Genomic DNA, 23,405 nt, shown 5'->3' with positions numbered 1-23,405 from the left:
AAAAATACTGATCACTTCCCCAAAGTAGTACAATGTTACTATGGTAACATTATACTACTTTGGTCATAGTGAAATACAAAAAAAAAAAATCTTAAAAAAAAAGAGAAAAATGTAATAAATTAAAACTAATAAAAAAAGTTAAAAAAAATTATCAATTTTTTTTTTGTACTGTCACCAGTCAGTGTCCCTGATCACCGCCATGCCAGTTATATGATGATGCTGTACTGCACTGGTGACAGTATGTACAAAAAAAAATAGTGAAAATAATATTTTTAATTTTCCGAAAAATTATGACAAAAAAAGTACAACTTCAAAAAACTCGCCATGCCTGTTATGAAATACGTCAGACTGTCTACTTTGCAAAAAGTGGTCATTTGGGGGATATCTGTACTGTTCTGACATTCTTGGACCTCAAGAAATTAGTTTGGCTGTCAGTACATCAGGATTGATCAATTTTCAGATATATACCATAGTTTGTGAACTCTATAACTGTCCTACAAACTAAATAATACATCCTATATATAAACAGGGAAAACTCAGCGAGCGCTTAAATGAACAGCAGCCAATACACCAAAAAAAGGAACCACAAATCCTCTCAAAAGACAAATCAAATCAGAAAAGGTGCAGCACATAAAAAGTATATACTGTCATAATCTAAAATGACTAAAAAGAACTAATGAAATAGCAATCCTTATTGGATAATAACAATATTCATTGTTCAGAATATAATAAAACGAAGAAAAGTCCCATAAATTGTTCTAAAAATATATTGGTGATAATCAAAGTGAAATCCCAGCAATGAGTATGTGAGTAATTCTGAGAATCAAGTGCACATCGTAACGGCCCCAACGTGAAGCAATAGTAATCCGGTGGTGTGCGATAAAAATAGTAAGATTGCAAACTCACCAGAAGCGCAATCTTAATGCGCATTAATCATATACATCAGTCTGAGGATCTCACCTCTTATGGAGTACAGCCTGGTCTAGGATTCTCCTCCTCTGTCAGTCTGGACATTAACGATGTCGATCAGAGGTCCCCTATATGGGCTGTGTTGTGATATGGTCTGGTCACAGGAAAAAATTCCTTCCTCTGGGCTGGAAAATCACACCTGGGTCCTAGGGGTGGAGCAAATAATATATAGGAACCCATAGTGTAGCTTATATTTATTGGGAAGTTATCCAAAATCAAAAGGTAAAATAATGGTGTACACACCTGTAAAAATGTATCCCGATATAAAATGGCATGCAGCTTAAAACTGAATAGGCAAGCATAGAGATAGCATAAAGCCTTGTACTGTTAGTATCACTAACCAGTCAGAATGAAATGATGTGATGTCATGCCGTAGCGAGGCTCCTTCTTGACGCGGTTCGTTTAAGCATACGTTATCAAAAGGGATGTTTTTAAATAATACATCCTAATTTGGGTTATTTTCACCAAAGACATGTAGTAGAATACATCTTGGCCTAAATTTATGAAGAACAATTATTTATTTGCAAATTTTTATAACACAAAGAAAAACGTTTTTTTTTGTTTTTTTCAAAATTTTCGGTCTTTTTTTGTTAATTTAGCAAAAAATAAAAACCCCAGTGTTGATTAAATACCAGCAAAAGAAAGCTCTAGTTGTGTGAAGAAAATGATAAAATTTTAGTTTGGGTACAATGTTGTATGACCGCGCAATTGTCATTCAAAGTGTGAGAGCGCTGAAACCTGAAAAATGGCCTGGGCAGGAAGGGGGTAAAAATGCCCGGTATGGAAGCAGTTAATCACCACTGGGTTTTTCATTTGTTGCTATATAAGCGAAAAATACCAAACATTTTGGGGGGAAAACGTGCTTTCTTTTTGCAAGAAAATAATCTTTATAAATTTATGCCAATGTGTATTACTACATTTCTTTGTTAAAAAAACCCCAACAAATTAGTGTATATTATTTAGTCTGTGTGAAAGTTAGAGTCTACAAACTATGATATGTATGTTTGAAAATTGATTAACCCTGACTGCTTATCTAATTTCTTGAGACCCTAAAACACCAGAACAGTACAAGTATTCCCCCAAATGACCCCTTTTTTAGAAAGAAGACATTTTTTTCAGATGTCCCAGACAGCTCATGTGACCTTTGGTTCAATTAGTAGTGCGCATATAAAAGAGGGAGCAGACATTTGGTCAGCTGGCTCTGAGGAAGAGGCAAGTCCTCGAAACGCGTCAGTTTTGGATGTCTACACTCCTTCTTGCGGACTGTTACTCAGTGTGGTGTTGACTAAGCTGTTCTTTTATGATGTGCCTTGACTTTATTGTCGTTTGTGAGTACAAAACCTACTTTATTTCTTATTAAACATTTTTAATGGTAATGCACTAGGCCCTCTGTTTGTTCTTTCCTCATTCAGTATATTTGGATTTCCCCGGTCTATTGAGGGCAGCAAGGTGTGCATGTTCCAGGACATTCTTAATGTGGTTGTAGCCTGCATCGAGTCCATCCCCAAGCACAGGAGCATTTGTGTTTGCTGGTTCCGTGCTGATTGATAGTAAAAACAAAAGCTGTAAAAAAAATAGCAGGGAAAAAAAGAGCCATCGAACACTGTAAGTGACAGTGTGTATAAACATTTTCTAAGCACACATATGTTTCACATGATTTACATACTACGTCTTCTGCATGGTCTGACAACATGAAAAGCTGTGTGAAATGTGTTTTTTGCTGGTTTGTACTTACACTCTTCTACATGAACGTTGTTGTCAGTAAAAGGAATGGGGTGATATTTTCTCATTCTCTGAATGTTTATCAGCTACATTAGTGTGCAGTAATGTATATCTTTAGGCCTCATGTACACTGCTGCTCCTAAATGTGAGTTTAGAAGCTTTTGGCATTTTTTTTTTTGCCAAAGCTCTTGAACTCAGCTCAATAAAAGCCTATAGGGCTGATTTACTAAAGGCAAATATACTGTGCACGTCATTTGCAGTTGCTCCATAGCTTAGTAAATGAGGAAAATGTTCACTTTGCAAAAAATACCCAATCACATGCAAGGAAAATAAAAAAACTGCATATTTGCTTTCACATGAGTTTCAGATGTAGAGCAACTGCACTATTTGCCTTTAGTAAATCATCCCCTATGTGTCTATGCACACATACTGATGTAGCCTTTTACCAGAGTTTAGGATCAGCGGAGTTTAGAGGCATTGAAACATTCTTCTCTTGAGCCTGGGTTCACATATGTGCGGTAAATCGCATGTGATTCGTACAGGAACCGCACCGCATTCCTGTGCAAATCACATGTGATTTGTGTGCGGTGCAATTGGAGCCATACATTTTATATGGCTCTAATCGCACCGCACCAAAAATGTGCAGGACCCTTTTTTTGGTCTGCACTAGAATTGGATCGCATGGGTATTCACACCTATGCGATTGGATTCTGCACATTGCACCGCGTTTTGCGGAGCGCTTCCGGGGTGTTGTTAACTTAACATACACACCTGCAGTGGTTTGCATGAACGGGGTGCGATTCTGATGCGGTGCGGAATTTGCTCTGAAAACGCTGCAAATTCCGTACTGCATCAGTGTGAACCAGGGCTGAACGTATAAGAATCACTTTCAGGAGAGGAACATTTTGGCAAAAAAGCCAAACACGGAAAAACACGTGTAAATGTGGTAGCCGTGTGTAACGCTTGGGCATTTATTCATTTCAATGGCAAGTACTCTGGCCAAAAAAATTTATAACCGTCCAAGTGCTAAATGTAGTACTATATTTACATACATTTTTGCTGCGTTTTGGCGTGTTTTGAATGCCAGAAGAGTTAACATCCAGGGGTGTTTCAGTGTGCATGCAGCCTTAGACATAAAGGAAATGTAGTGTGATTTTTTTTCAATTTTTTTTTTATTCTGGTCAGGATTATAAAATAATAAGGTTTGTAAAATCTATTTTAAAGTTTTGAGAATAGATTTTATGGTAATAGTCTCTAATCATTCTTTTGCACTTACTAATGACAAGAAGCCCCATATATTTCTGGTAGGCCAAAATAATTATCACTTTTGGTAGTTTGGTGCCTGCTTAATGCCCAACTAACCACTGGCAGATATGACAACTGCATCAACCCAAAAAAATCCTATATATGCAGTCATCTTCTTTTTAAATGTGATAATTGTATTGTGAGAATTGTTTCATTGATCTATAATCAGTTTTACACAGACACCTCTGCGTAACCACCCCTAAATTACCCATTTAACAGATACTGGAGTTGTCATTGTTTGACTCATCTGAATTTTTCCATCTCTCTGATTTGTGGGGAGTTCCAAAATTTAGGAATCCAGGAAATTATGATTCATGTATCAGATGATTTTCTGCAAGTGAAAAAATCTTCGTGTATATATTCAAAAGGATAAAAATGTGCAGTTTCATAATCACCATTTCCAAACAAAGTCAAGTTGGTATTTACTAAATAGTTTTTTAGTGCAGTGACATTCAAATGAAGGCCAGATTTAGTAAACATGTCAGTATGTCCTTGTGCAGCTCTGCTGGTAAAGCTAATGCAATACAAAGATCCTTTGGCGATCACTTGTTCCACCAGCATGAATAAAATGTGGTGCAGTGTTCTCCACTGAAGTAAATTAGAAAACCATCAATGCAAAGTATTAGCAGTTGTCGGTATGTACGATCTGTGGGTATGCACAGGGTATCCTGGAGGGCAGTAGGATGAGCACCCAAAGTCTGATTTTTTTTTTTTTTTATCTTTTTCCATCTCATGCTAACACAGTGGTTCTTAACCTGGGTTCGATCGAACCCCAGGGGTTCGGTGAGTCAGTCTCGCGGGTTCGGCGGAGGTGAAGACCCACACCCGACTCATATGATTCGTGATGACATGCCCCGCTTGTCCATCATTGGCTGCAGGTGGTCACGCAACATCGCTTAGCCCAGTGGTCGGCAAGCCACGGCTCTTTACACGCTTTAATGCGGCTCTTGTGTGCCGGGCACCCGCTCCCCTCCCTCCTCTCGGGCGGCAGGGACTCTGCAGCGTGATCCAAAAAAAAAAACAGCCAGGGCAGCGCGCTCAAATGCAATGATTGGCCAGTCTCGCTGCCACTCACATCCTGATAGCCAGTGATTGGCTGTCAGGATGTGTGTAGGCGGGGCAGCGTGACGAACGTGAGAGGAGCTAGGCTCCTCTCACAGTCTGCCCTGAAGACCGGAACGGCGCAGGAATACGGCGAGAGGAACGCGCGGAGCAAAGGTAAGTGAATTGACACAGGGGGGACTTGGCTTACTACTTGCTACTTACTTACTACTACTATATAAGGGATGAATTAATATGGGGGATGAATTACTATAGGGGGGATGAATTACTATAGGGGGGATGAATTACTATATGGGGGATGAATTACTATATGGGGGATGAATTACTATGGGGGATGAATTACTATATGGGGGATGAATTACTATATGGGGGATGAATTACTATGGGGGATGAATTACTATGGGGGATGAATTACTATAGGGGGGATGAATTACTATATGGGGGATGAATTACTATGGGGGATGAATTACTATAAAACAGTGGTTCTTAACCTGGGTTCGATCGAACCCCAGGGGTTCAGTGAGTCAGTCTCGCGGGTTCGGCAGAGGTGAAGACCCACACCCGACTCGTATGATTCGTGCAGTAAATATTCATTATTATGTTTTTGTTTTTTGTGTGAAAATCAGGTTTTAATGGTTTTGTTCTTTGTTCTTAACGGTTTTGTTCATTTTGTGCACCTATGTATAAATATATACCTATGTTTTGAATTTTAAAAATCATATTTTATTTTTCCAATTAAGAAGGGTTCGGTGAATGCGCATATGAAACTGGTGGGGTTCAGTACCTCCAACAAGGTTAAGAATCACTGTGCTAACATATGTGATATTTGCCTGTTACTTCCCTCAGCAGGGTTGTTTGCCCCCCCCCCCCTTTATTTCTTTAATTTCCTTTTTTATAGAAACCATTTTACTACTGTATAAGCTTGTGAGGTGGTGGGGTAGAAGAGTAGAAGTCTCTGAGGTGACCTCCTCCCTTCCAGTGGGATGCAGTAGTCTTTACAATATGCAATGATTGGTTCTGCTTTGTTTTTTTCCGGGGAAAAAGCTGTTTGTTTTCTATGCTGCATAAGCTATTTTTCTAAATATATATATATATATATATATATATATATATATATATATATATGTGTAAATTTTTTTTTATTATGTTTGTAAGATTTTTAATAAACAAAATTTACAATATGCAATGCGTACTGAGCCAGCTTCTTACCTACAGCTATAAATGGTAAATCAAAAATTAACACCTGAGATTGGCCCTGACAGTCAGTGGATCCAACTGATTTTTTACTTAAACCTTTAAGTATTACTCCCAGTATGAAGCACCAGCCATGCTTCATTTATACATGGCATAACCCTTTCAGTTAAAGCAGTGGGGCCCTAGCGGAAAATCTCAACATGGACCCTGATGTTGATGCTTTGATACTCCTGTTTTCATTTTCAGTAAGCTTAACACATAAGTGAGAAAGGCCACCATTTTTCTTTACAAAATATGAAGTTACCGATAAAGGGGGAGTAGCTGTTGTATTTGGGTCCACACATCTGAAAGACTACTAATCAGTTTTAACCGCTACACTCACCTGTAGTTATGTCCTGAAAGATAATGCTCAAAAAATTTCCAGTCTTTTCATTAACAATGTAGTAGTCTGTTTTCTTAATCTATTATTCCCCTAAGTGTTATTTAGGCATTTACATTGTTGTCAAGATGCTGCTCTAATTTTACATTTTATATCCATCACATTGTATGGCAACTCTTATCTCCAAAATCAGATTGCTCTGAACTATGTTAGGCTTTGACCAATCTTTCTGAATGTTTATAGAAAGTCGTATTATCATTATTAAAACCGTTGCAGTCAAATATCAAGGAATGCAATAAAGGAGCAAAGTCCACCCTGTTCAGAAAACAAACAAGTGGAGGAAATAAACCCAGTGTGTATATATATCTGCAGATAGAGGATTGGGGCTTGGCAGGAAGGCTTGCTAGGATACCCAGCATGGAAACAAAGCAGGGTTAAGTGGTTTTACTATAAATCTGCCCACACAAGAGTTGTGTTTCAATGTTGACATTTTCTCAAAACATAATGAAATATTTAGAAGGCTTTTACGCCTATCGCCTGCAAAATGAGCTCCAAATATGCACAGCAGGAACTGGAAGGGCTGACAGCTTTAGCAAGTAAAGTTTTAAGCTTTGGCAAATAACTTGAAGTCTGTTATGAATTTGACTTTGTGAGAAGATTCCACTGGCATGCTTCATCTATGTTTGAATCTTTAGTGTAATAATCTGTATTTTATTGGCTTTTTACTGGGGGTTAAATATCATTATCTTTGTTCTAAACCGCAGATGAGTGTCAAAGTGAGTGGGACTTAGAAAACCTACAGCCAATGAAAGTACAAGAGGCACATGGTGCAGACTTTTTTTTAACTGACTTCTGCATATCCGTGAATTAGCAAGTAAATTTTTTACAAGAATCACAAAAAATGTGGTATATTATTATATTGTATGTATCCCTGGTGTGATTAACACTGATTTAGTGTCTGGTCACTGGGAGAGACAACAGAATCTCTCCAACAGACACCAGGAAAGCTATACGAGGGCTATTTTTTTTAATGGTGTCCACTCTTGGAATAGGATTTTATTTTTAAAAGCTTAAAATGGAGTTTAAAATTTTCACTTTAAAAAGGATGGGGAAGATTTCCCTTCTACTGCCGCAGTGCTTACACAAAAAAGGAGGATAACGCTCCCCAGCAGAGACACAAATAGTAATATAAATCATGGGCATGAGTTCTAATTCTACTGACCCTGCAAAAAAAATGCTTTTTTTCTAGTGACAACATCCTCTCCTAGTGACTACCTAAGAAGTGAGGGAAATCTGTCTGGCTTTTTTCACTTTAAAATTTGAATGTATGCTGATTTTTTTTTTATTTGTAATGTTCTTTTTAGGAAGGGGAAGCGACTCAGAATCAGACCAACCCCACAGAAGATTACCTGATGTGAGGAAAGATGACATGTCTGCCCGACGGGTATCTTTTGGCGAGAACAAAGCATTAGTGCCTTTTAACCAGTACCTTCCCAACAAGAGCAACCAGACTTCATACATCCCCGCACCTTTGAGAAAAAAGAGAGTTGAGCATGATTACCGGAAAAGCTGGAGTACTGCAACTTCACCACTAGGGGGAGAAAGGCCTTTCAGGTAATATGTTCACAGCGTACTAAACCTTGAGCATGCCCTTCATGGTGAGCCAAACTGCAGATTTTATAATATTAAGTGCAACAGCTTTCCGTCGGAGAATATATAGGGGTTTGTACAATTGTTTAACATTCTGTTGCATTTTTTTTTCCAGTTCTTTACATGATATTACCTATTACTGTTATGTGTTCTCCATTTGAGCCAGCAGGTGGAACATTAGGTTCCTAATCGCATGTTTTCTCTAATGCATTTGCCTGTTGAAAAACAACTGTTGTTTATGGCAATCAGTTGCTGCAGATAATTGAATTGCAGTGACTCCTTCCTTATCTGATGGCTCAGTCTGAAGCTTCAGTCAGATCAGTTTTGCCTCAAAGTAGGCAAAGTCTTCTGTGCTTCTTTGTAACTAACCCATAATGCTCTGGGAATCCTTTGTAGTAATATTAAATTTAATTAACATTTATTTGTAAGATAATTGTGTGAATGTATATTTTTATATACACACATGTGCGCATTTAAGCTGTCCATAAATGAGTAACTTTTTTTGTTCAATATGTGGGTTAAAAAAAAATAAAAAATAACCGATTGCCTCATCCACACATTTGAGTTGAATGGGGGAATCCTTCCTGCTGTGCTATTGTATTCTGACAGCAGGGAGACTTCCCTGTCGCCAAAATACAGTAATCCGTGTTGCCAGCTATAGCCTGCTGCACTGATTGTTCAAGAAAAAGCCAGCAGGCTGGTTGTGAACAAGTTGATCGACTTGTGTATAACCATCCTGACCATACATGGATCAAAATCCGGCCAGTCCCTGCTGAACTGGTCGAATTTCGATTCATATATGGCCGGTTTTACTATGACTGGAGAACTACATTTCTGGATATACTGATTTTTTTTTTTTTCTTACATGTGGTTGTCACTATAATTAATTAAGTATTTTTCATTATCTGCTTTGTCTACTTCATTTTAACTATACCTATATACAGTGGGGAAATTTACGAAAACTGGAGCAGACAGAATCTGGAGCAGCTGTACATTCTATCTTTAATTTTTAAAGCTGAAGTAGGAAGCTGATTGGTTACTTTGCACAGTTGCTCCAGATCTGTCTTCTCTAATTTTAGTAAACTCCCCCAAAAATCTACATTCAGGGATATTGGTAGATGAAATTCTATGCAAATTTCAACTTTATCTGTAAAGATTGAGTGTGGCTTTACCCATTCCAACTCCATGAACTTTTCTGGTTTATTACAATGTACTTCACATTAAAAAACAAACTGCAAGACTAAAGCCAGCCATAGATGGTTTGAATCTCAGCCGGTTCAGCCATTTATGGGCAGTTGTATCCTATCCAATTGTTGTACGACTTGGGTACAACCAGCCTGTCAAATTTTTCATGCGATTATTGCTAGTGGCTATAGCCGCTAGCAATAATCACTATATTCTCCCAGCAGGGACAGCTCTCCCCCCACTGGGTGAACCCGGGGTTGCAGGAAAGAAAATCGCATCATCTACTCCCTGCTTTAGTAGGTGGGAGAGGCTCAGATAACCTCATGTTTACTGGAAAATTCAAATTAGTGGTGCTATTTACTCCTTTTTGTAGTGCTTTTGAAGTCTCAAGCTTAGAGGAAATAAGCTCATCCTGTTCTTGTGAACGTGTTGCATTTTTATCTGAGCCTTTGTGGTTGTGATTTTTCTTTAGGTTTTGGATGGGGTGTGAATTAAAACCCTGATCTTTCATTAGATATATATCTTTACTGTGGCAGTAACAACAACTAGATAGTTAGGGAGGGAGATTTGTTTTGGTCTCTGTTGCGTTTGTTCCCTCACTTCCTGTCTGGTGAAAGCATGGTCTCTGTGACAGTAAGTGAGGGGAGATCTCTGTATTGTAGCCCCAGGTAGCAGTTAAAAATCTGACGGGAGAGTCTTATACTTTCCCATTTTATCCAAAATTACAATTAAAAGTTTTGTCTGAACATACCATTAGGCCCAAATACATATATGTTTAACACCTCTGGGAAAAGGATAAATTATCCTTTGCAGTGGGGCTGCGCCCACACAATGGTTTAATTGCTCATTTTGTCTAGGGTAGGGGAGAAACTTACCTGATCCTCTGCTCCCTTGGCAGGCAGCGCTCCCCCATAATCTGGTGGTTGGCTGTTCTCAGTGTCCTCATGTCTATGGACCCTGCTTCGGTCTTAATGACATCAGGACCCTAGACCGGCGGAGTGTGGCAGTGCGGACACTGCAGGGACTGGTCTAACAGCAGGGCGGATCGAGTAAGAAAATCTCCTTTTATTGTTACCCTAGACCTAAACGAACAATAATTCCTTGCACTGCGGACACAGCCCCACTGCAAGGGATCATTTTTTTGTTGCCTGAAGTTGGGCTTCAAGAGTTAAGGGAAGGGTGGTTTTTAATGTGCATATAGGGATCACTGACACCCTGTAAATCTGAAAGATTAGCTTTAGCATGGACACAAGCTTGAGGCATCATAACCGGGATACTCATAAAGCACAGTATTGGCCATTCAATGAAGATGGGAATATGAACAAAGAGCATCCTAGTTTTACACGTTAGTCCTTTCATTAGCAAAGTAAAATACATGTATATTGAAAGTTCACATTAGGATTTACATATATGTTTTAGTATTTTCATGTGTTTGCTCTCCTGAGAACTAGTTGGTTGAATGCCCCCGTCACGCCCTCACTGCTCATATTGAATGCACAGAGGTGAGCGAAAGGTGAGTATCTGCTGCTGGAAGAGGGGCCATTAAGAAGAACCTGTTAATTTTTGCCTGCATTTAGTTAAGAAAGATATATATCTGACCAATTACATAGCTTGGTTAATTTAACTAGTTATATTAAGGATGATTCTCAAGTTGATTGGCCTCTTGAGGCCTGGCCATTGCTGCCTTATCAATGGCCTGAGACATTGAATAAACAGACCTTACTTCAAGCTGTTGTAAAGCTTTACTTTTTTTCTTACAATAATAAACATTTTATACTTCCTTCCTCTGTCCAATGATTTTGCACCCCCCTGCAGACTCTCTCCATTTCTTCTGTTCTCCGAGTACCCCCATAGCAATCTGCTTGCTATGGGGCATTCATGCAGTTGCGTCCCGAGCTGTGCTTTGTGCGTCTATAGACACACATCATGCCCCCTGCTTCCTCCTTACAGGATTTGAGTAACAGCAGCAGGATTCAATGCCTCCTATGTTTGTTTTGTTTGCACCACACACAATAGCTCTAGCAGAGTGCATTATCGACTTGATGTTGAGCTGTTGTCATAGTCAAAGGTCCTCTGAGCTCAGGATTCATTCTTTGTCAAGCTAAGTAGTGATCTAACAGTAAATGGTTCCAGGTACTTTAATAATGTCACATGGGCAATTCTGTCATCTGCAGCACTTCTTAAGCAGCAGTATTGCTGAAGTTCAACTTCTGTTATCACTGACATATTGCTGAACCTCCATTGTTAAGTGGGTTCACAGCATCAAAGCAACATATGTCTGCTCTGAGCAGTCAGGAGATGACCTTCTAGGATAATGTTAGTTGAAATTTAGTAAATATCACTGGAGATTTGTTACCAGCAGCAGTATGGCTCATATAACATTATTATTATTATACAGGATTTATATAGCGCCAACAGTTTGCTCAGCGCTTTACAATATAACGAGAGACAATACAGCAACACTACGGTTCAATACAAGAGGGTTAGGAGGGTCCTGCTCCTTGGAGCTTACAATCTAGGAGGTAGGAGCTAGTGGTACAAAAGGTAGTAACTGTGGGGGATGTACTGGTAGGAGGAGTAGAAGATTCCATTATTAGCGGAGGGCAGGATAGGCTTCGCTGAAGAGAAAGGATTTCAGAGATTGCCTAAAAGTGAGCAGAGTAGGCGATAGTCTGATAAATTGGGGTAGAGAGTTCCAGAGGATGGGGGAAGCTCTGGAGAAGTCCTTGAGACGAGCATGGGAGGAGGCGACAAGGGAGCTAGAGAGCAGGAGGTCGTGCGAGGAGCGGAGAGTACAGTTTGGGTGATATTTGGAGACGACATCTAATGTTGAACCTTTTTTTAAATATGCACCTGTTGCTTTGAGTATAGTAGTCACAGACAGGAATGATGTTACTGCTGTGGAATAACACACATGGATTTTAGCTCAGTACAAAGTATCTTGGAAGTAGCTGCTTTGGTCCAGTTCCCGGAGCTGTTGCTGGAAAGAAACAGAATTCTATATCTTCCAGCCTATTTTTTTCTAACAAAAGCAGACCTCTCTGGCATGCAGACAGTTTAACATAAACCATGTGCACATGGTTTACATAAAAATTGTGTTCAAGCTGAGGCTTGACTTGAAAAAAATGGAGCATTTTAAGAATGAATAGAAATGTAAGCAAAGCAGATATAAGATAGCTGATGTGGTTACGGTTCAATTTATATTTCACCGCATTCAACTGTGTATTAGATATATGGCATATGCAAACTGTTGTTATTCTTTGCTGGCTCTTCTGCCTGATTATGGAGAGGATTATGCATGGTTAGTGTGTTGGGTTGATCAGTCAAAGATAATGAAAATCTTGGCAAGCTTCCTCTCTAGGTGGTCTGTTGAACATGGGCACAGGCATTGGACAAATAGGCCATTGTGCGTGCTGTGACTAGGAAAGGGGGAGGAAGAAAACGAATTAGGAACGGACTTGGAGTATAATTAGGTAAAGAAGCTTAGGGCATGGTGTGTGCGTGTTGTTTTATCACTTTATACACTTACGATATCTTTCCTATGTTTGAAAAATGTTATATACAAAGGTGTCATGAGAGCAGAATGCTTCCTGTTACTGAACAATAGGATATTGTATTGAATATGCATTTCTTCTTTTTCTAAATGTAACCTATTAAGAAACATGTCTACCTTTTTGGCTGTTAGATAGTAACTTATATGAAACATGGTTCTTTCATAAATGTGATTGTGATCACCCTCTCCTCAACATAATGCAATTGGCACTTAGCAAATCAGATTGCATAGCATCACAAGAGCCTGGTTTTATATTGTGGGTCTGGCATGACGTGATGAAGAAGACACGCACACAATAAATTCCAACCATCTCCACATGGAAACTGCCAGTTTGGTACCGTGAGAATGCCAAAACAACCGTGCTTCTTTTACAGAAAGAGTGTTTTAAAAAAATAACTCTGTTCAGAACGATAATTTGAATTGAAGTCTATGATAGCCTTTTAATAATTTTGAATAGACTGAGGAATGTAATGTCCTTTGTTACTTTCTTTCCATTACTGTTTGTGTCCCCATAGGGGACAATTGTTCTAGGTGGTACCAAGTATAGGGAATGAAAATAAACCTCCCATCTGGGACACACCAGTAAGAACCAGATAGATATTCTACCCATTTTATTGCTGTCTCTGCCCCTTGTTGAGGACATTTTCCTTTTCTTCCTGTCCCAGGTGGCACCAGTCAACAGAGCAGGAGAGGTGTAGCCTATGCCAAAGCATACACTTACACTTAAACCTCTCTAACCTGAAGATGAAACACTCCTGAACAGTAAATATCTAACTCTTGAAGCAGAACTGCAGTTAACATTTATTTTGAAATAAGCAGCCAAGGATGGTGTTTTTTTTTTTTTTTAGTGGTCCATAGGCTCGTACTGCAGTACATCTTTCTATTCCTGTACTACCCTGCACATAATCCAAAGTAAGGTTCTGCTCCTCTTTATTGGTATTACTATACAGTATTTATATAGCGCCAACAGTTTGCACAGCGCTTTACAATATAAAGGGAGAGAGTACAGTTACAATATGAGGGTTAGGAGGGCCCTGCTCATAAGAGCTTACAATATAATAGGGTGGGGCAAGTGGTACAAAAGGTATCAACTGTGAGGGGTGAGGTGATGGAAACATTTATTTAGGATAGAGGACATCCAGTGTTATTCAAATAACTCCCTGTGAGCCAAAGACTTCATGTATTCAATTCTTTGCGAAGTGAATGTGGACTGAAAGCACTACAGAAAGCAGTGCTGGTGTTATAACAGTGCTGCTTTCTGGAGTTTTGGTCACAAGATTCCTGAATTTAAGGTATGTAAAAAGGGAGCTATAAAAAAAAAAAAATAGGCGTGTATTGGTGTCAGTCTTTCTTTTTTTTTTTAATTACTGGAGATGTGCTGGTTCAGCCAGTCCCTAAAACTTATAATATGTTTGTACCCCCACCCCCTCCCCCATAACATGTATACTCTAAAAACTAAGCCTAAAGCTGTCCATACACTAGTAGATTTTCAAGCAGACATTCTTATTTGAATTTGTACTTGAAGAATGTAATTCAAAAGTCCTTTTAAATTTAATTTGCTTTTAACATGGATTTTGGAATAAATGGACTCGATTGTTCATGAAAAATTTTCTATCCCGCTCTTTCAAATTATCTTATCAACTGCAATCAAAAATGAATGTCAATTTGACCTCACTAAAGATTAGTAAATTGAACAAACTTTGAAGGTTTACAGAAGTACAATGGCTTGTAACAGGAACATACAATGCAACAGCAAGCACTAGACAACCATAACGCCTTTATCGAAAATTTGTAAAATTCTCAAGGCTCAACTAGCCATTGAGCCCATTTTTAAAGGCTGAACACTCCTGTGACCCAGAAGAGAAGTATGGCTAAAAAAGCACCTGCCTGGAGTTTGCATGCTCTCCCTGTGCCTGCATAGATTTCCTCCGGGTACCCTGGTTTCCGCCTACACTCCATAGGCATGCTGGTAGGTTAATTGGATCCTATCTAAATTGGCCCTAGTATGTGTATGTATGAATGTGAGCTAGGGACCTTAGATTGTACACCCCTTGAGGGTTAGAAACTGAGTGAATGTAATTTATATATATATATATATATATATATGTATATGTATATATATATGCGCTACATAAATTGACGGTGCTATAGAACTACCTATAAAAAAAATCAATAATAGAAGCTTTGGCTGTACTTAACTCACTTTTCACATTGCTGTCAATTTCACTATAACAATCCTGTGCCTACAGTCGAACATTGAAGCCAGTTTCGAGATCTTTTTAAACTCGCTGAGATGTGTTAATCTAATTGTGCTTTGTTTTAATGCATAACTACCCAATAGCCCCAACCACCCTGAAACAATTAAGGAGGAACATGGTGAGGGACAGAATGGAGAAGATGAAGCCTCTTCGCTGATGTCCATTAAAGGACAGTTAGGAATAACTGAAAAACGTAAAGGATATTTCGAACAGCAAGAAGATGATGCAAGGGAGCAGCTATCAGTCAGTAAGGATGAGGAGGCCCGGAAATTAAAAAGCCTTCAAAAAGTTGGAATTAAGGTCATGCCTGCAGCAAAGCGTTACAGCAGGTCAGCATCTGGCAGAGGGAATGCTGAAAAAGAGGCTTTTTTTTTTTTTTGCATTTTTGATCTGTTGCATTGGTCCCCTATATGGAAACACGTGCATCCATTTTTCTGCATAGCATGGACTAATCATGGGGTAAGGGTTGAGGCAAGCCTTGTAAATCAAAGGCCGTTTGTTGCAAGATGATATCAGTGTACACCAATTGTGTTTGTTTTATGTATAACTGCACTTGAAAAGTAATCCCTAAAGAAAAAATTATGTACCAAGGTAAGAGATGGCCTAAGACCTGTTGGTATCAAATTCTCAATGCTGCCACAGGTTATAGATGGACATAACCAGTATGCCTAAGAACTACCAATGACACCTGATTTTGACACGTATTTCCTTTAATATCAGCACAAACTACTTTTTTAATATCTTCATTCTTCTTCACGTTCTAAGGGATAAAATAAGAATGCATTTTTAGGCAATGTAGAGAAATTTCACAGTGACAGTTATTGTGGAGGAGAAAAATACATCTGCCCAGTCTTTCTCAACCTTTTCAGCATGGAGGAACCCTTGAAATAACTTTCCAGGCTCAGGGAACCCCTGACAATAATTACTATATCTGCAGCTCGTGTTTCGTTAGTGTGATGAGGAAGAATGATCTTTACATTTATTGTCATTGGAAAAAAACCCACCCTTACACAGATCTAAAAGATCAGTGGTGTCAGTGATTACTCAGCTGAGAAGCAGAGGTTGCCCATTGCACAAGGAACCCCTAGAAACCTCTGGGGGAACTCTGGGGTTTCAGATAAATACTTGATGAGAAAGGCTGCATCCGCCTAATATGTTTAACTAGCACAGATGTAATTTTTCTAGTTGACTAGAAGTTATAGTAATTATACAGTCTTATGTTGAACTGCTCAGTTAGTGGCCTGTTTGCTTTGATTAGTTAATAGTAGCAAGCCACAGGCTTGCTAAAATCAAAGTGTAACATGTTTGTAATAGGAAAGAATGTCAGGATTTACTGTATACATTATATAGTTATCACACTTGCACAGGTTTGTGGTTTGCATAAGATCAGGTTATTTGGTACTGAACAATAACTGACTTACCGTTGCTTTAGTTTTTGAGAGCTGCTGTTTGGTTGCTGTGGAATGCTGCACATAGTTGTTTGATACATTTTGAATGAATTGCATTTTCTTTTTCTTTCAAATTTGTATGTGATAACCCTACTAACGTGCTTATACTTTGTATTTTTTTTTTTCCAGTATAATATGTTTATCAGTTGTTCATAATAGCTACAGGGGTTAGACAAAAATCTGGAAACACTACATGATTTGCAGGTGTGAATGTGACTACGTGTTTTGCGTTGAAAGCGAAAGTGATGTACCATTCTTTTGCTTTCACTGTGTGATGAGACACCTAGCTAACAGGTTGGAAGCCACACTTTTGCCATTCACTGCCTGCACTGCTAGTAATACGAAGTCATATCAGAGCTTACTGAGTTTCAAAGAGGGCAAATTGTGGGTGCTCGCTTAGCTGGTGCCTCTGTGACTGAAGTTGCCAATTTATTTGCCGTGTCGTTAAGTACAGTATCAAAGGTTATGATGGCATATACAGCTTCTGGGAAAATGTCGTCTGATACATCGAAAGAGACAAAAGGACATTGTGCAGGATTGTGACTCAGAATAAGAAAACAACTTCTGCAAAAGTGACTGCAGAGCTCAATCCCAGTCCTTATGGGCTCTTACTGAATGAGGAAAGTGAAGCTTCCCACCTGTTAGCTAGGTGTCTCATCACACAGCGGAAGTAAAAGATTGTTACATCACTTCCACTTTCAACACGAAATATGTCCTCACCTTTACACCTGAAAATCCTGTAGTCTTCATTTTTTTGCCTAACCCCTGTAAATCTGCTTTCTTATGCTGTGCTGATTGGCACTAAAATTGTACAAGCTAATTACTGACTCCTTCACATTTAGAACTTCCAAGTTACATATGTCTGAGTTTTATAGATATTTCTCTGGAGAAGACTGAATGCTCAGACCTGGATTAGTAAAATGGATTATTTTTCCTGCAGACAATGGAATTATCATTCCCATTGTATATAAAATACGAACATTTTATACAACATGTACAGAACTGTATACCCACAAAGATATGTGGTCATACTCTTAGTGCTGTCAGAGGACCATAAAGGCACAATTCATTGAAATCCAACCATACTAACTTCAGCCTGTATATTTAAGCATATACTAAGTGAAGTAATCCATTTTGGAAAATGGTGTTCTGGTGTTTGTGAGCTTTGGTTATTTAGGATGTTTTCCTGTTCTGTAACCAATATTTTGCACTGAAAATATAGTTTGAATCGGGGACTGGAGTACATCACATTTAACTACTAATGTCCTTTGCATGTGACAACCATTTTTGCTTGGTTTGATGTGTATTCCATCAAAAGAATTGCTGCATAATATCATTGTAATTGTCTTAGTCCAAAGCAATGCGCAGAAGGCCCTGAAACACCGGAGATTGTACTGCGGAAAGAGAACAGCCACCCAGCTAATGAGGATTCTGAAGAGGAAGAAGAGTGCAAAATACCAGATATTGAGCGAGATGACTTGGCAACACGCAGAGCAAGATTGAACCAACCTAAAGTTTCAACACCTTTTAATCAATATATAGGTTCCTATATTACCAAAGCCAAGCCTTCTCAGGAATCTTTGAGTACAGCCACTGCCTCCTTCAAACATACTGGGGATAAAAGGTTTGCAGAATCTTCTGATTTTAATGCCAGTGGAAAGTGCATGAGTTCATTTACCAGTGTGTTGCACTTTCCATTACAGTCTCTTCTTTAAAGCATGGCTTTCTTCTAGAGCACACTTTCTCAACTCTGGTCACCTGTTCCTGTCAACAGTGCACGTTTTTCAGTCTTCCAGGTATAAGGGACATTTTAAAAGAATCACATCAATTATTTTACTTGTTATTCTGTAAAGAGAGCTGGAAATCATGCACTGTTTGCAGTCATCAAGCACAGAACTGAGGTACACTGTCTTAGAGTTCAAGAGGCTCTTGAAGAATGCATTTTTATGTGCCTAACTGTTCCTTAGAAAATAAACTAATTGGGCCTTTTATATTTCTTCCTTTATTTATTTGTGCAACAAAGTCCTACCCTATAGCCAAGATTGGACAAAGTCAAGGAAAACTATCATAGCAAATTGTGCCTAAAAATACAAGACACTTCAGACATTGGAGAATGTTTTTACATGTAGTCAAAGAAAGCACAATTTTCTTGTTTTCTTAAAATTGCCTGAAGTGTAACTGACTTGATTAAGGGACATTGAACATGTAGATCTGTATAAGAATATAGTTTAATTTTCCAGATATCTAGTTACCATACCAATGAACACAGAAAGCTTTACAGTCTGCAATACTTTAGAATCAAATACATTTTATATTATAATGATCCATGTATACTTGGGGGTGGGGAGTAGACGATCTTTCATCTGTTGTAAAAGAAGAAAAATGTGCATGACCATTAAATCTGTGGGCATAAAGTCCATAACATAACCGAGCTGCCTTCTAAAATTTTACTATGCGCAGCAAGGAAGAAAGTCAAGACCAACCTGTGGAGAAGGCGATCATTCTAAAGGAAAATATAGCGCAAAGGCATATAGACAACGAATCTGACCAAGAGGATGAGGAGAAAGTACCAGACATTCAGAGGGATGATCTAGCCAAGCGTAAAACTCATGGCTTGGTCGCACAACAGAAGGAGCCTTTGGTTTTTGGCAATTCCTCCATAACAAAGGCTGACTTGGCAACCTGGCAGAGACTTAAGCTGTCTTCTGAAGAGAGGTGTGGCTTTTTCAGTATTGATTTCCCCAAAATAATTTTCCAGATCATTATAATAAAAATTCTACTTCTTTTCAGCAGGTCTTACCTGGTATAGAGGACCCACATCAGAAGCAAAATTCATCATTGCATACAAAGAATGGTCCTGGTGCTCCACTGGGGGTTATACCATGTATTGGAAAATACCATAGTTTACAGCTGAACAGCATGTTTTGGTCCAGCAGTCTTCATTCAGTACATGATATTGTACTAAACATGAGCTAGTTTTAACTAGGGTGATTAGCTGTAGATTATTCCCATAAACTACACTGGAGCCCCAGAACCATTCTTGGCCTGCTAGAAGTTGCTGCACTATACAAATTCTCATACCCACATTATTGTACATATTTTCTTTGTGCCAGAACCAATGGCAACATGTTACATAGCAATTAAAGTCTGTTAAAGCCAATTAAATGGCTGTTTAATAACAGCCATCTTAGAGTTTTACTTTTCTCATATTGTAATTACATTGTACTTCTGATGTGATGATAGTTATTGCGCATATCAGGAGCTTGGCAAAGCTTATAAATTGCTGATTAATAAACATTTTGTTTGATATCAGATTTTCACTGCAGTACTGTAAGTAAATTTTTGATTTCTTCCTTTCTTTGGAATAAAGTGAAAGTTTGACAGCAAAGCAGACACCCAGCAATGGCCAAGCACCAAAGATTGATGCAACCCGAGCAGCCAATGATGACTTTGGTAGACGCAAATTATCATTGCAAGAGAAAAGGGCTCGCAACAAACAAAAATTTGTACACTTTGGCCAAGTTACCGAGATTGATCAGAAGAGATGGGATAGGCTCTGTATTGCCAAACCTGGCATTACTGAGACAAATGTAAGCGATGAAATTGCCTCTGACTTTGCATGTGCCAAGGTGGTCATTTCAGACACTGCTTCGAATGTTCAGACCATGGACACTGTTCCAGTAACACGTCTACAATGCGAGCTGAGGTATACTGCACGATTTCAGTTGTGGATGTGTGACTTGTCATACCTGTGATAGTATTCTTCTGCCAACATGAATGATACAGCTTTTCATATTCACAAAATACTGGAAAATGTCATCTATTTCTGCTTATAGTATATTGCTGGTATTTATATTCGTTTTTGTGCAACTAAGTTTTATAGCCCAGACCATATGTCTTTTTTCCATGTATCTAAACTGGCATGGGATTTTGTCTAAGCTATATGTAGCGGAAGGACAGAATTACAACCTCTGTCTTAAATGTGTCATAAAGAAATGGCAGGAATGTTTTCTCTAGTGACCCCTTTTTTGTGATGTTCCTATGATTTATTGTTGCTTCCTGTTTTTTCCATGCTGGAAAATGGTCATTGCACTTTGTTGAATAGATGTACTGCAGAAGTGGACAAAATCCCAGATGCCTTTCCAGTCATCAACTGTGAGCATGGACCATTACTGGATACCCAACGCGATGACATGTTAGCACGACGAATAGGCACTTTTAATAAGTGTGCCAAAGTTAGCCATCCCTCTCTTACTACTGATGACAACCAGCAAAATATACATAATGGAATTTTGAAGATCCAAAAGGCTAAAGAGAAGGAAGATAAACAGCCATCACAAGATGATGATGAACTCCTGTGAGCATCTTGTGTGCTCTGTGTTCAACTTAATGACTTGTTCTATGCAGTAACACAGCAGTGCATGATTATTGCATTACTGTTTTATACTTACTTTGTGCTGTGCATAAATAATACTAAACTGTTTGGATTTTTGGTTTGACTAAAGTGTGCCCAAGACCCTAACAATGTCCTGAAGGAATTAAGCATGTTGTTTGCTTTAGAACTGCCTGTTTTTCAACATCCTGTAACATGTTCCTGTAGGAGTAAGGACATATTTCCTGAAGTTACAGCTGACATGGAATCTGATTTAAACGGCAAACCTGAGACAGATGTTGTACAATGTAATTCAGAGGAAGATACATATAAAGAAGACACCAGCTTGCAAAAAGACAGAAGTACACCGGATCCAGAAAAGGATGATATGATGGTCAGAAGGATCTCTGTGAGTCAAAGACCACCAGGGGTAACTCTAACTCACTTCCTTCCAGTGCCATTTTCTCTACAAAAGACTGAGGAGAAGTCTCACATCATCCAACCAAAGGAGAAGAAGCCCATCAGGTCAGAAAAGTATAAATACATGTAAAGATTATATAAAAACTAATCCTACTAATCCTTAATGTGAGTTACGAAAAATGAACAGATGGGTCTAGTACATTAACTGAAAATGAAATGCATTGTGACATCATTATGCCATGATATATTACTACAGACCAGATGAACGTCAGTCAATTCATTGATGATATATTGTGATTAAGAAACCTGTCTATTTAATACTGAGAACAAGTAGACCCAGTGTCTAAACTGTGTCTAGTCTGTAAGTGTAAGTTGACTTCTAAGTTCAATTTTAAACATGATGTTTAGTACTTTATTACATATCTTGTACAGCTGTTTCAGTATTTAGTCATGTGTTTCAAATCTTGATGTGCCTTCTGGCCCATGCAGACCTTGCGTATCGTCTATGTATTTCCATGAAGTTATATATTTTGAAGGATTTAAAGCCCTATTATATATCTTGTTTAACATCTTCTGAAATTACTTCCTTAGCTCCCTCTACTTGACCTCAATTACTCCAAATAACACCCCCCAAGCCCTTACCACTGTCAGGTCTGACAGTCCATCTAAGACAATCCAGCAAAGCACAGCAGAAGAGCCCACTGAATTAAGAGATGATTTGATGTGTCAACCAGCTTGCAACCCTATTGAGAATAATCCCATATGTGCAGAGCTTAAGTCCCCACCACCACAGGAAACTCTTGAAAGTCCTGACCGTGAAGTACCGAGGTCAGATCATTTGTCAACAAGCATTGCTTGAAAATTTTTTCTTTTCCTATAATTTAAAACATTTGCAAGAATACAGTGTGTGTACGAGAATGTTTGTATTAAAATATAACTAAAGGCAAAACTTTTTTTTTTTTAATTTAGTTTTGGATAGAGTAGAGTGGGATTAGACCGCTTGTCAATTTTTACTGCTGTCTGTACCACACTGTTATACCCATTAGGGAGATTTACCCTCTCTGTATGTCCTGTTTACTATTATCACTGAAAGTGGAAGTAAAGGAAAATGCCAAATTTTGGGTTGTCTCCAGAAAAGTAATAGAAATCTTCCAATAGGGACACTAGTTCTGGTGATGTGGGGGTCCCCAAGGAATTCTGTTAATTTGCAGGGATTTCCTTTCACTTCCAGTTTGACTATGGGACAGAAAGTGAAGGGGAATCTCCACAATGGGACACAGGTGGTGAAAAAATAAATCTGACGGGTTTATAACCCTCCTTTGCTTTATCCAAAATGGAAAAAAAAATGTTTTGCGTATAGTTCTACTTTAATGCATGAATGTGTGTGTATATAAATACATATACGATGATGATTTTCCACTTCCTTTTTCTACAACGTGTTTCAGATAGCCGTGTTGGCAGCCTTTTGCCCTGGACACAGCAATGCAGCTATTTTGTCAGTAACTGTGCCCCAGCAGCATTTTTCAAATTTATGAGTGAAGTTTGAAAAAAAAAAAAACTTTTATAATTTTTCTGATACTACTAAAAGTTTATTTATCTGTGTGGTTGCATAGGCTTTGCCAGGCAGGTTTTAGACATTCACCCTTCACCTGTAGAGAAACTATAGGTCCTTCCTTTCATAAGCTGGCAGTGTATGCTGGGATGTGCAGAGAATGCAGGTTGTCCAAGCCCAGTATGGATCCATGTGTGACAAAGTAGAGTGCATAATCTATTTTACTTTCTGTTGAAACTTTTATAGTAGAACTGTTTGAAAAATAAAAAATACACATATGCTGTAGTTTGTCAATAGCAATACCACAGTCGTCTTTTTTTTTTTTTTTTTTTTTTT

General features: G+C 38.5%; 1 protein-coding gene across 7 annotated transcripts in view; it reads left to right on the top strand.

The window, feature by feature from the left end:
• LIMCH1 (LIM and calponin homology domains 1) overlaps positions 1-23,405 on the top strand; it is a 370,228-nt gene that overhangs the window by 272,483 nt on the left and 74,340 nt on the right. For 4 of the 7 annotated variants that reach the window (XM_089654009.1, XM_089654005.1, XM_089654004.1 and 1 more), the window contains 8 exons: positions 7,996-8,245; positions 15,361-15,606; positions 18,077-18,349; positions 19,186-19,440; positions 20,096-20,431; positions 20,831-21,082; positions 21,326-21,622; positions 22,109-22,345. In XM_089654009.1, the coding sequence (XP_089510135.1) occupies positions 7,996-8,245; positions 15,361-15,606; positions 18,077-18,349; positions 19,186-19,440; positions 20,096-20,431; positions 20,831-21,082; positions 21,326-21,622; positions 22,109-22,345 (2,146 nt within the window). The remainder of the gene's footprint in view (positions 1-7,995; positions 8,246-15,360; positions 15,607-18,076; positions 18,350-19,185; positions 19,441-20,095; positions 20,432-20,830; positions 21,083-21,325; positions 21,623-22,108; positions 22,346-23,405) is intronic. The other 3 variants (XM_089654006.1, XM_089654007.1, XM_089654008.1) reach the window with 3 other exon arrangements.

Source organism: Staurois parvus, unplaced genomic scaffold, assembly GCF_062004578.1.
Source record: "Staurois parvus isolate SC_StPar_1 unplaced genomic scaffold, SC_StPar_1.0 ptg000734l, whole genome shotgun sequence".
Lineage (NCBI taxonomy): Eukaryota > Metazoa > Chordata > Amphibia > Anura > Ranidae > Staurois > Staurois parvus.
This window is presented reverse-complemented; position numbering and strand designations above follow the sequence as displayed.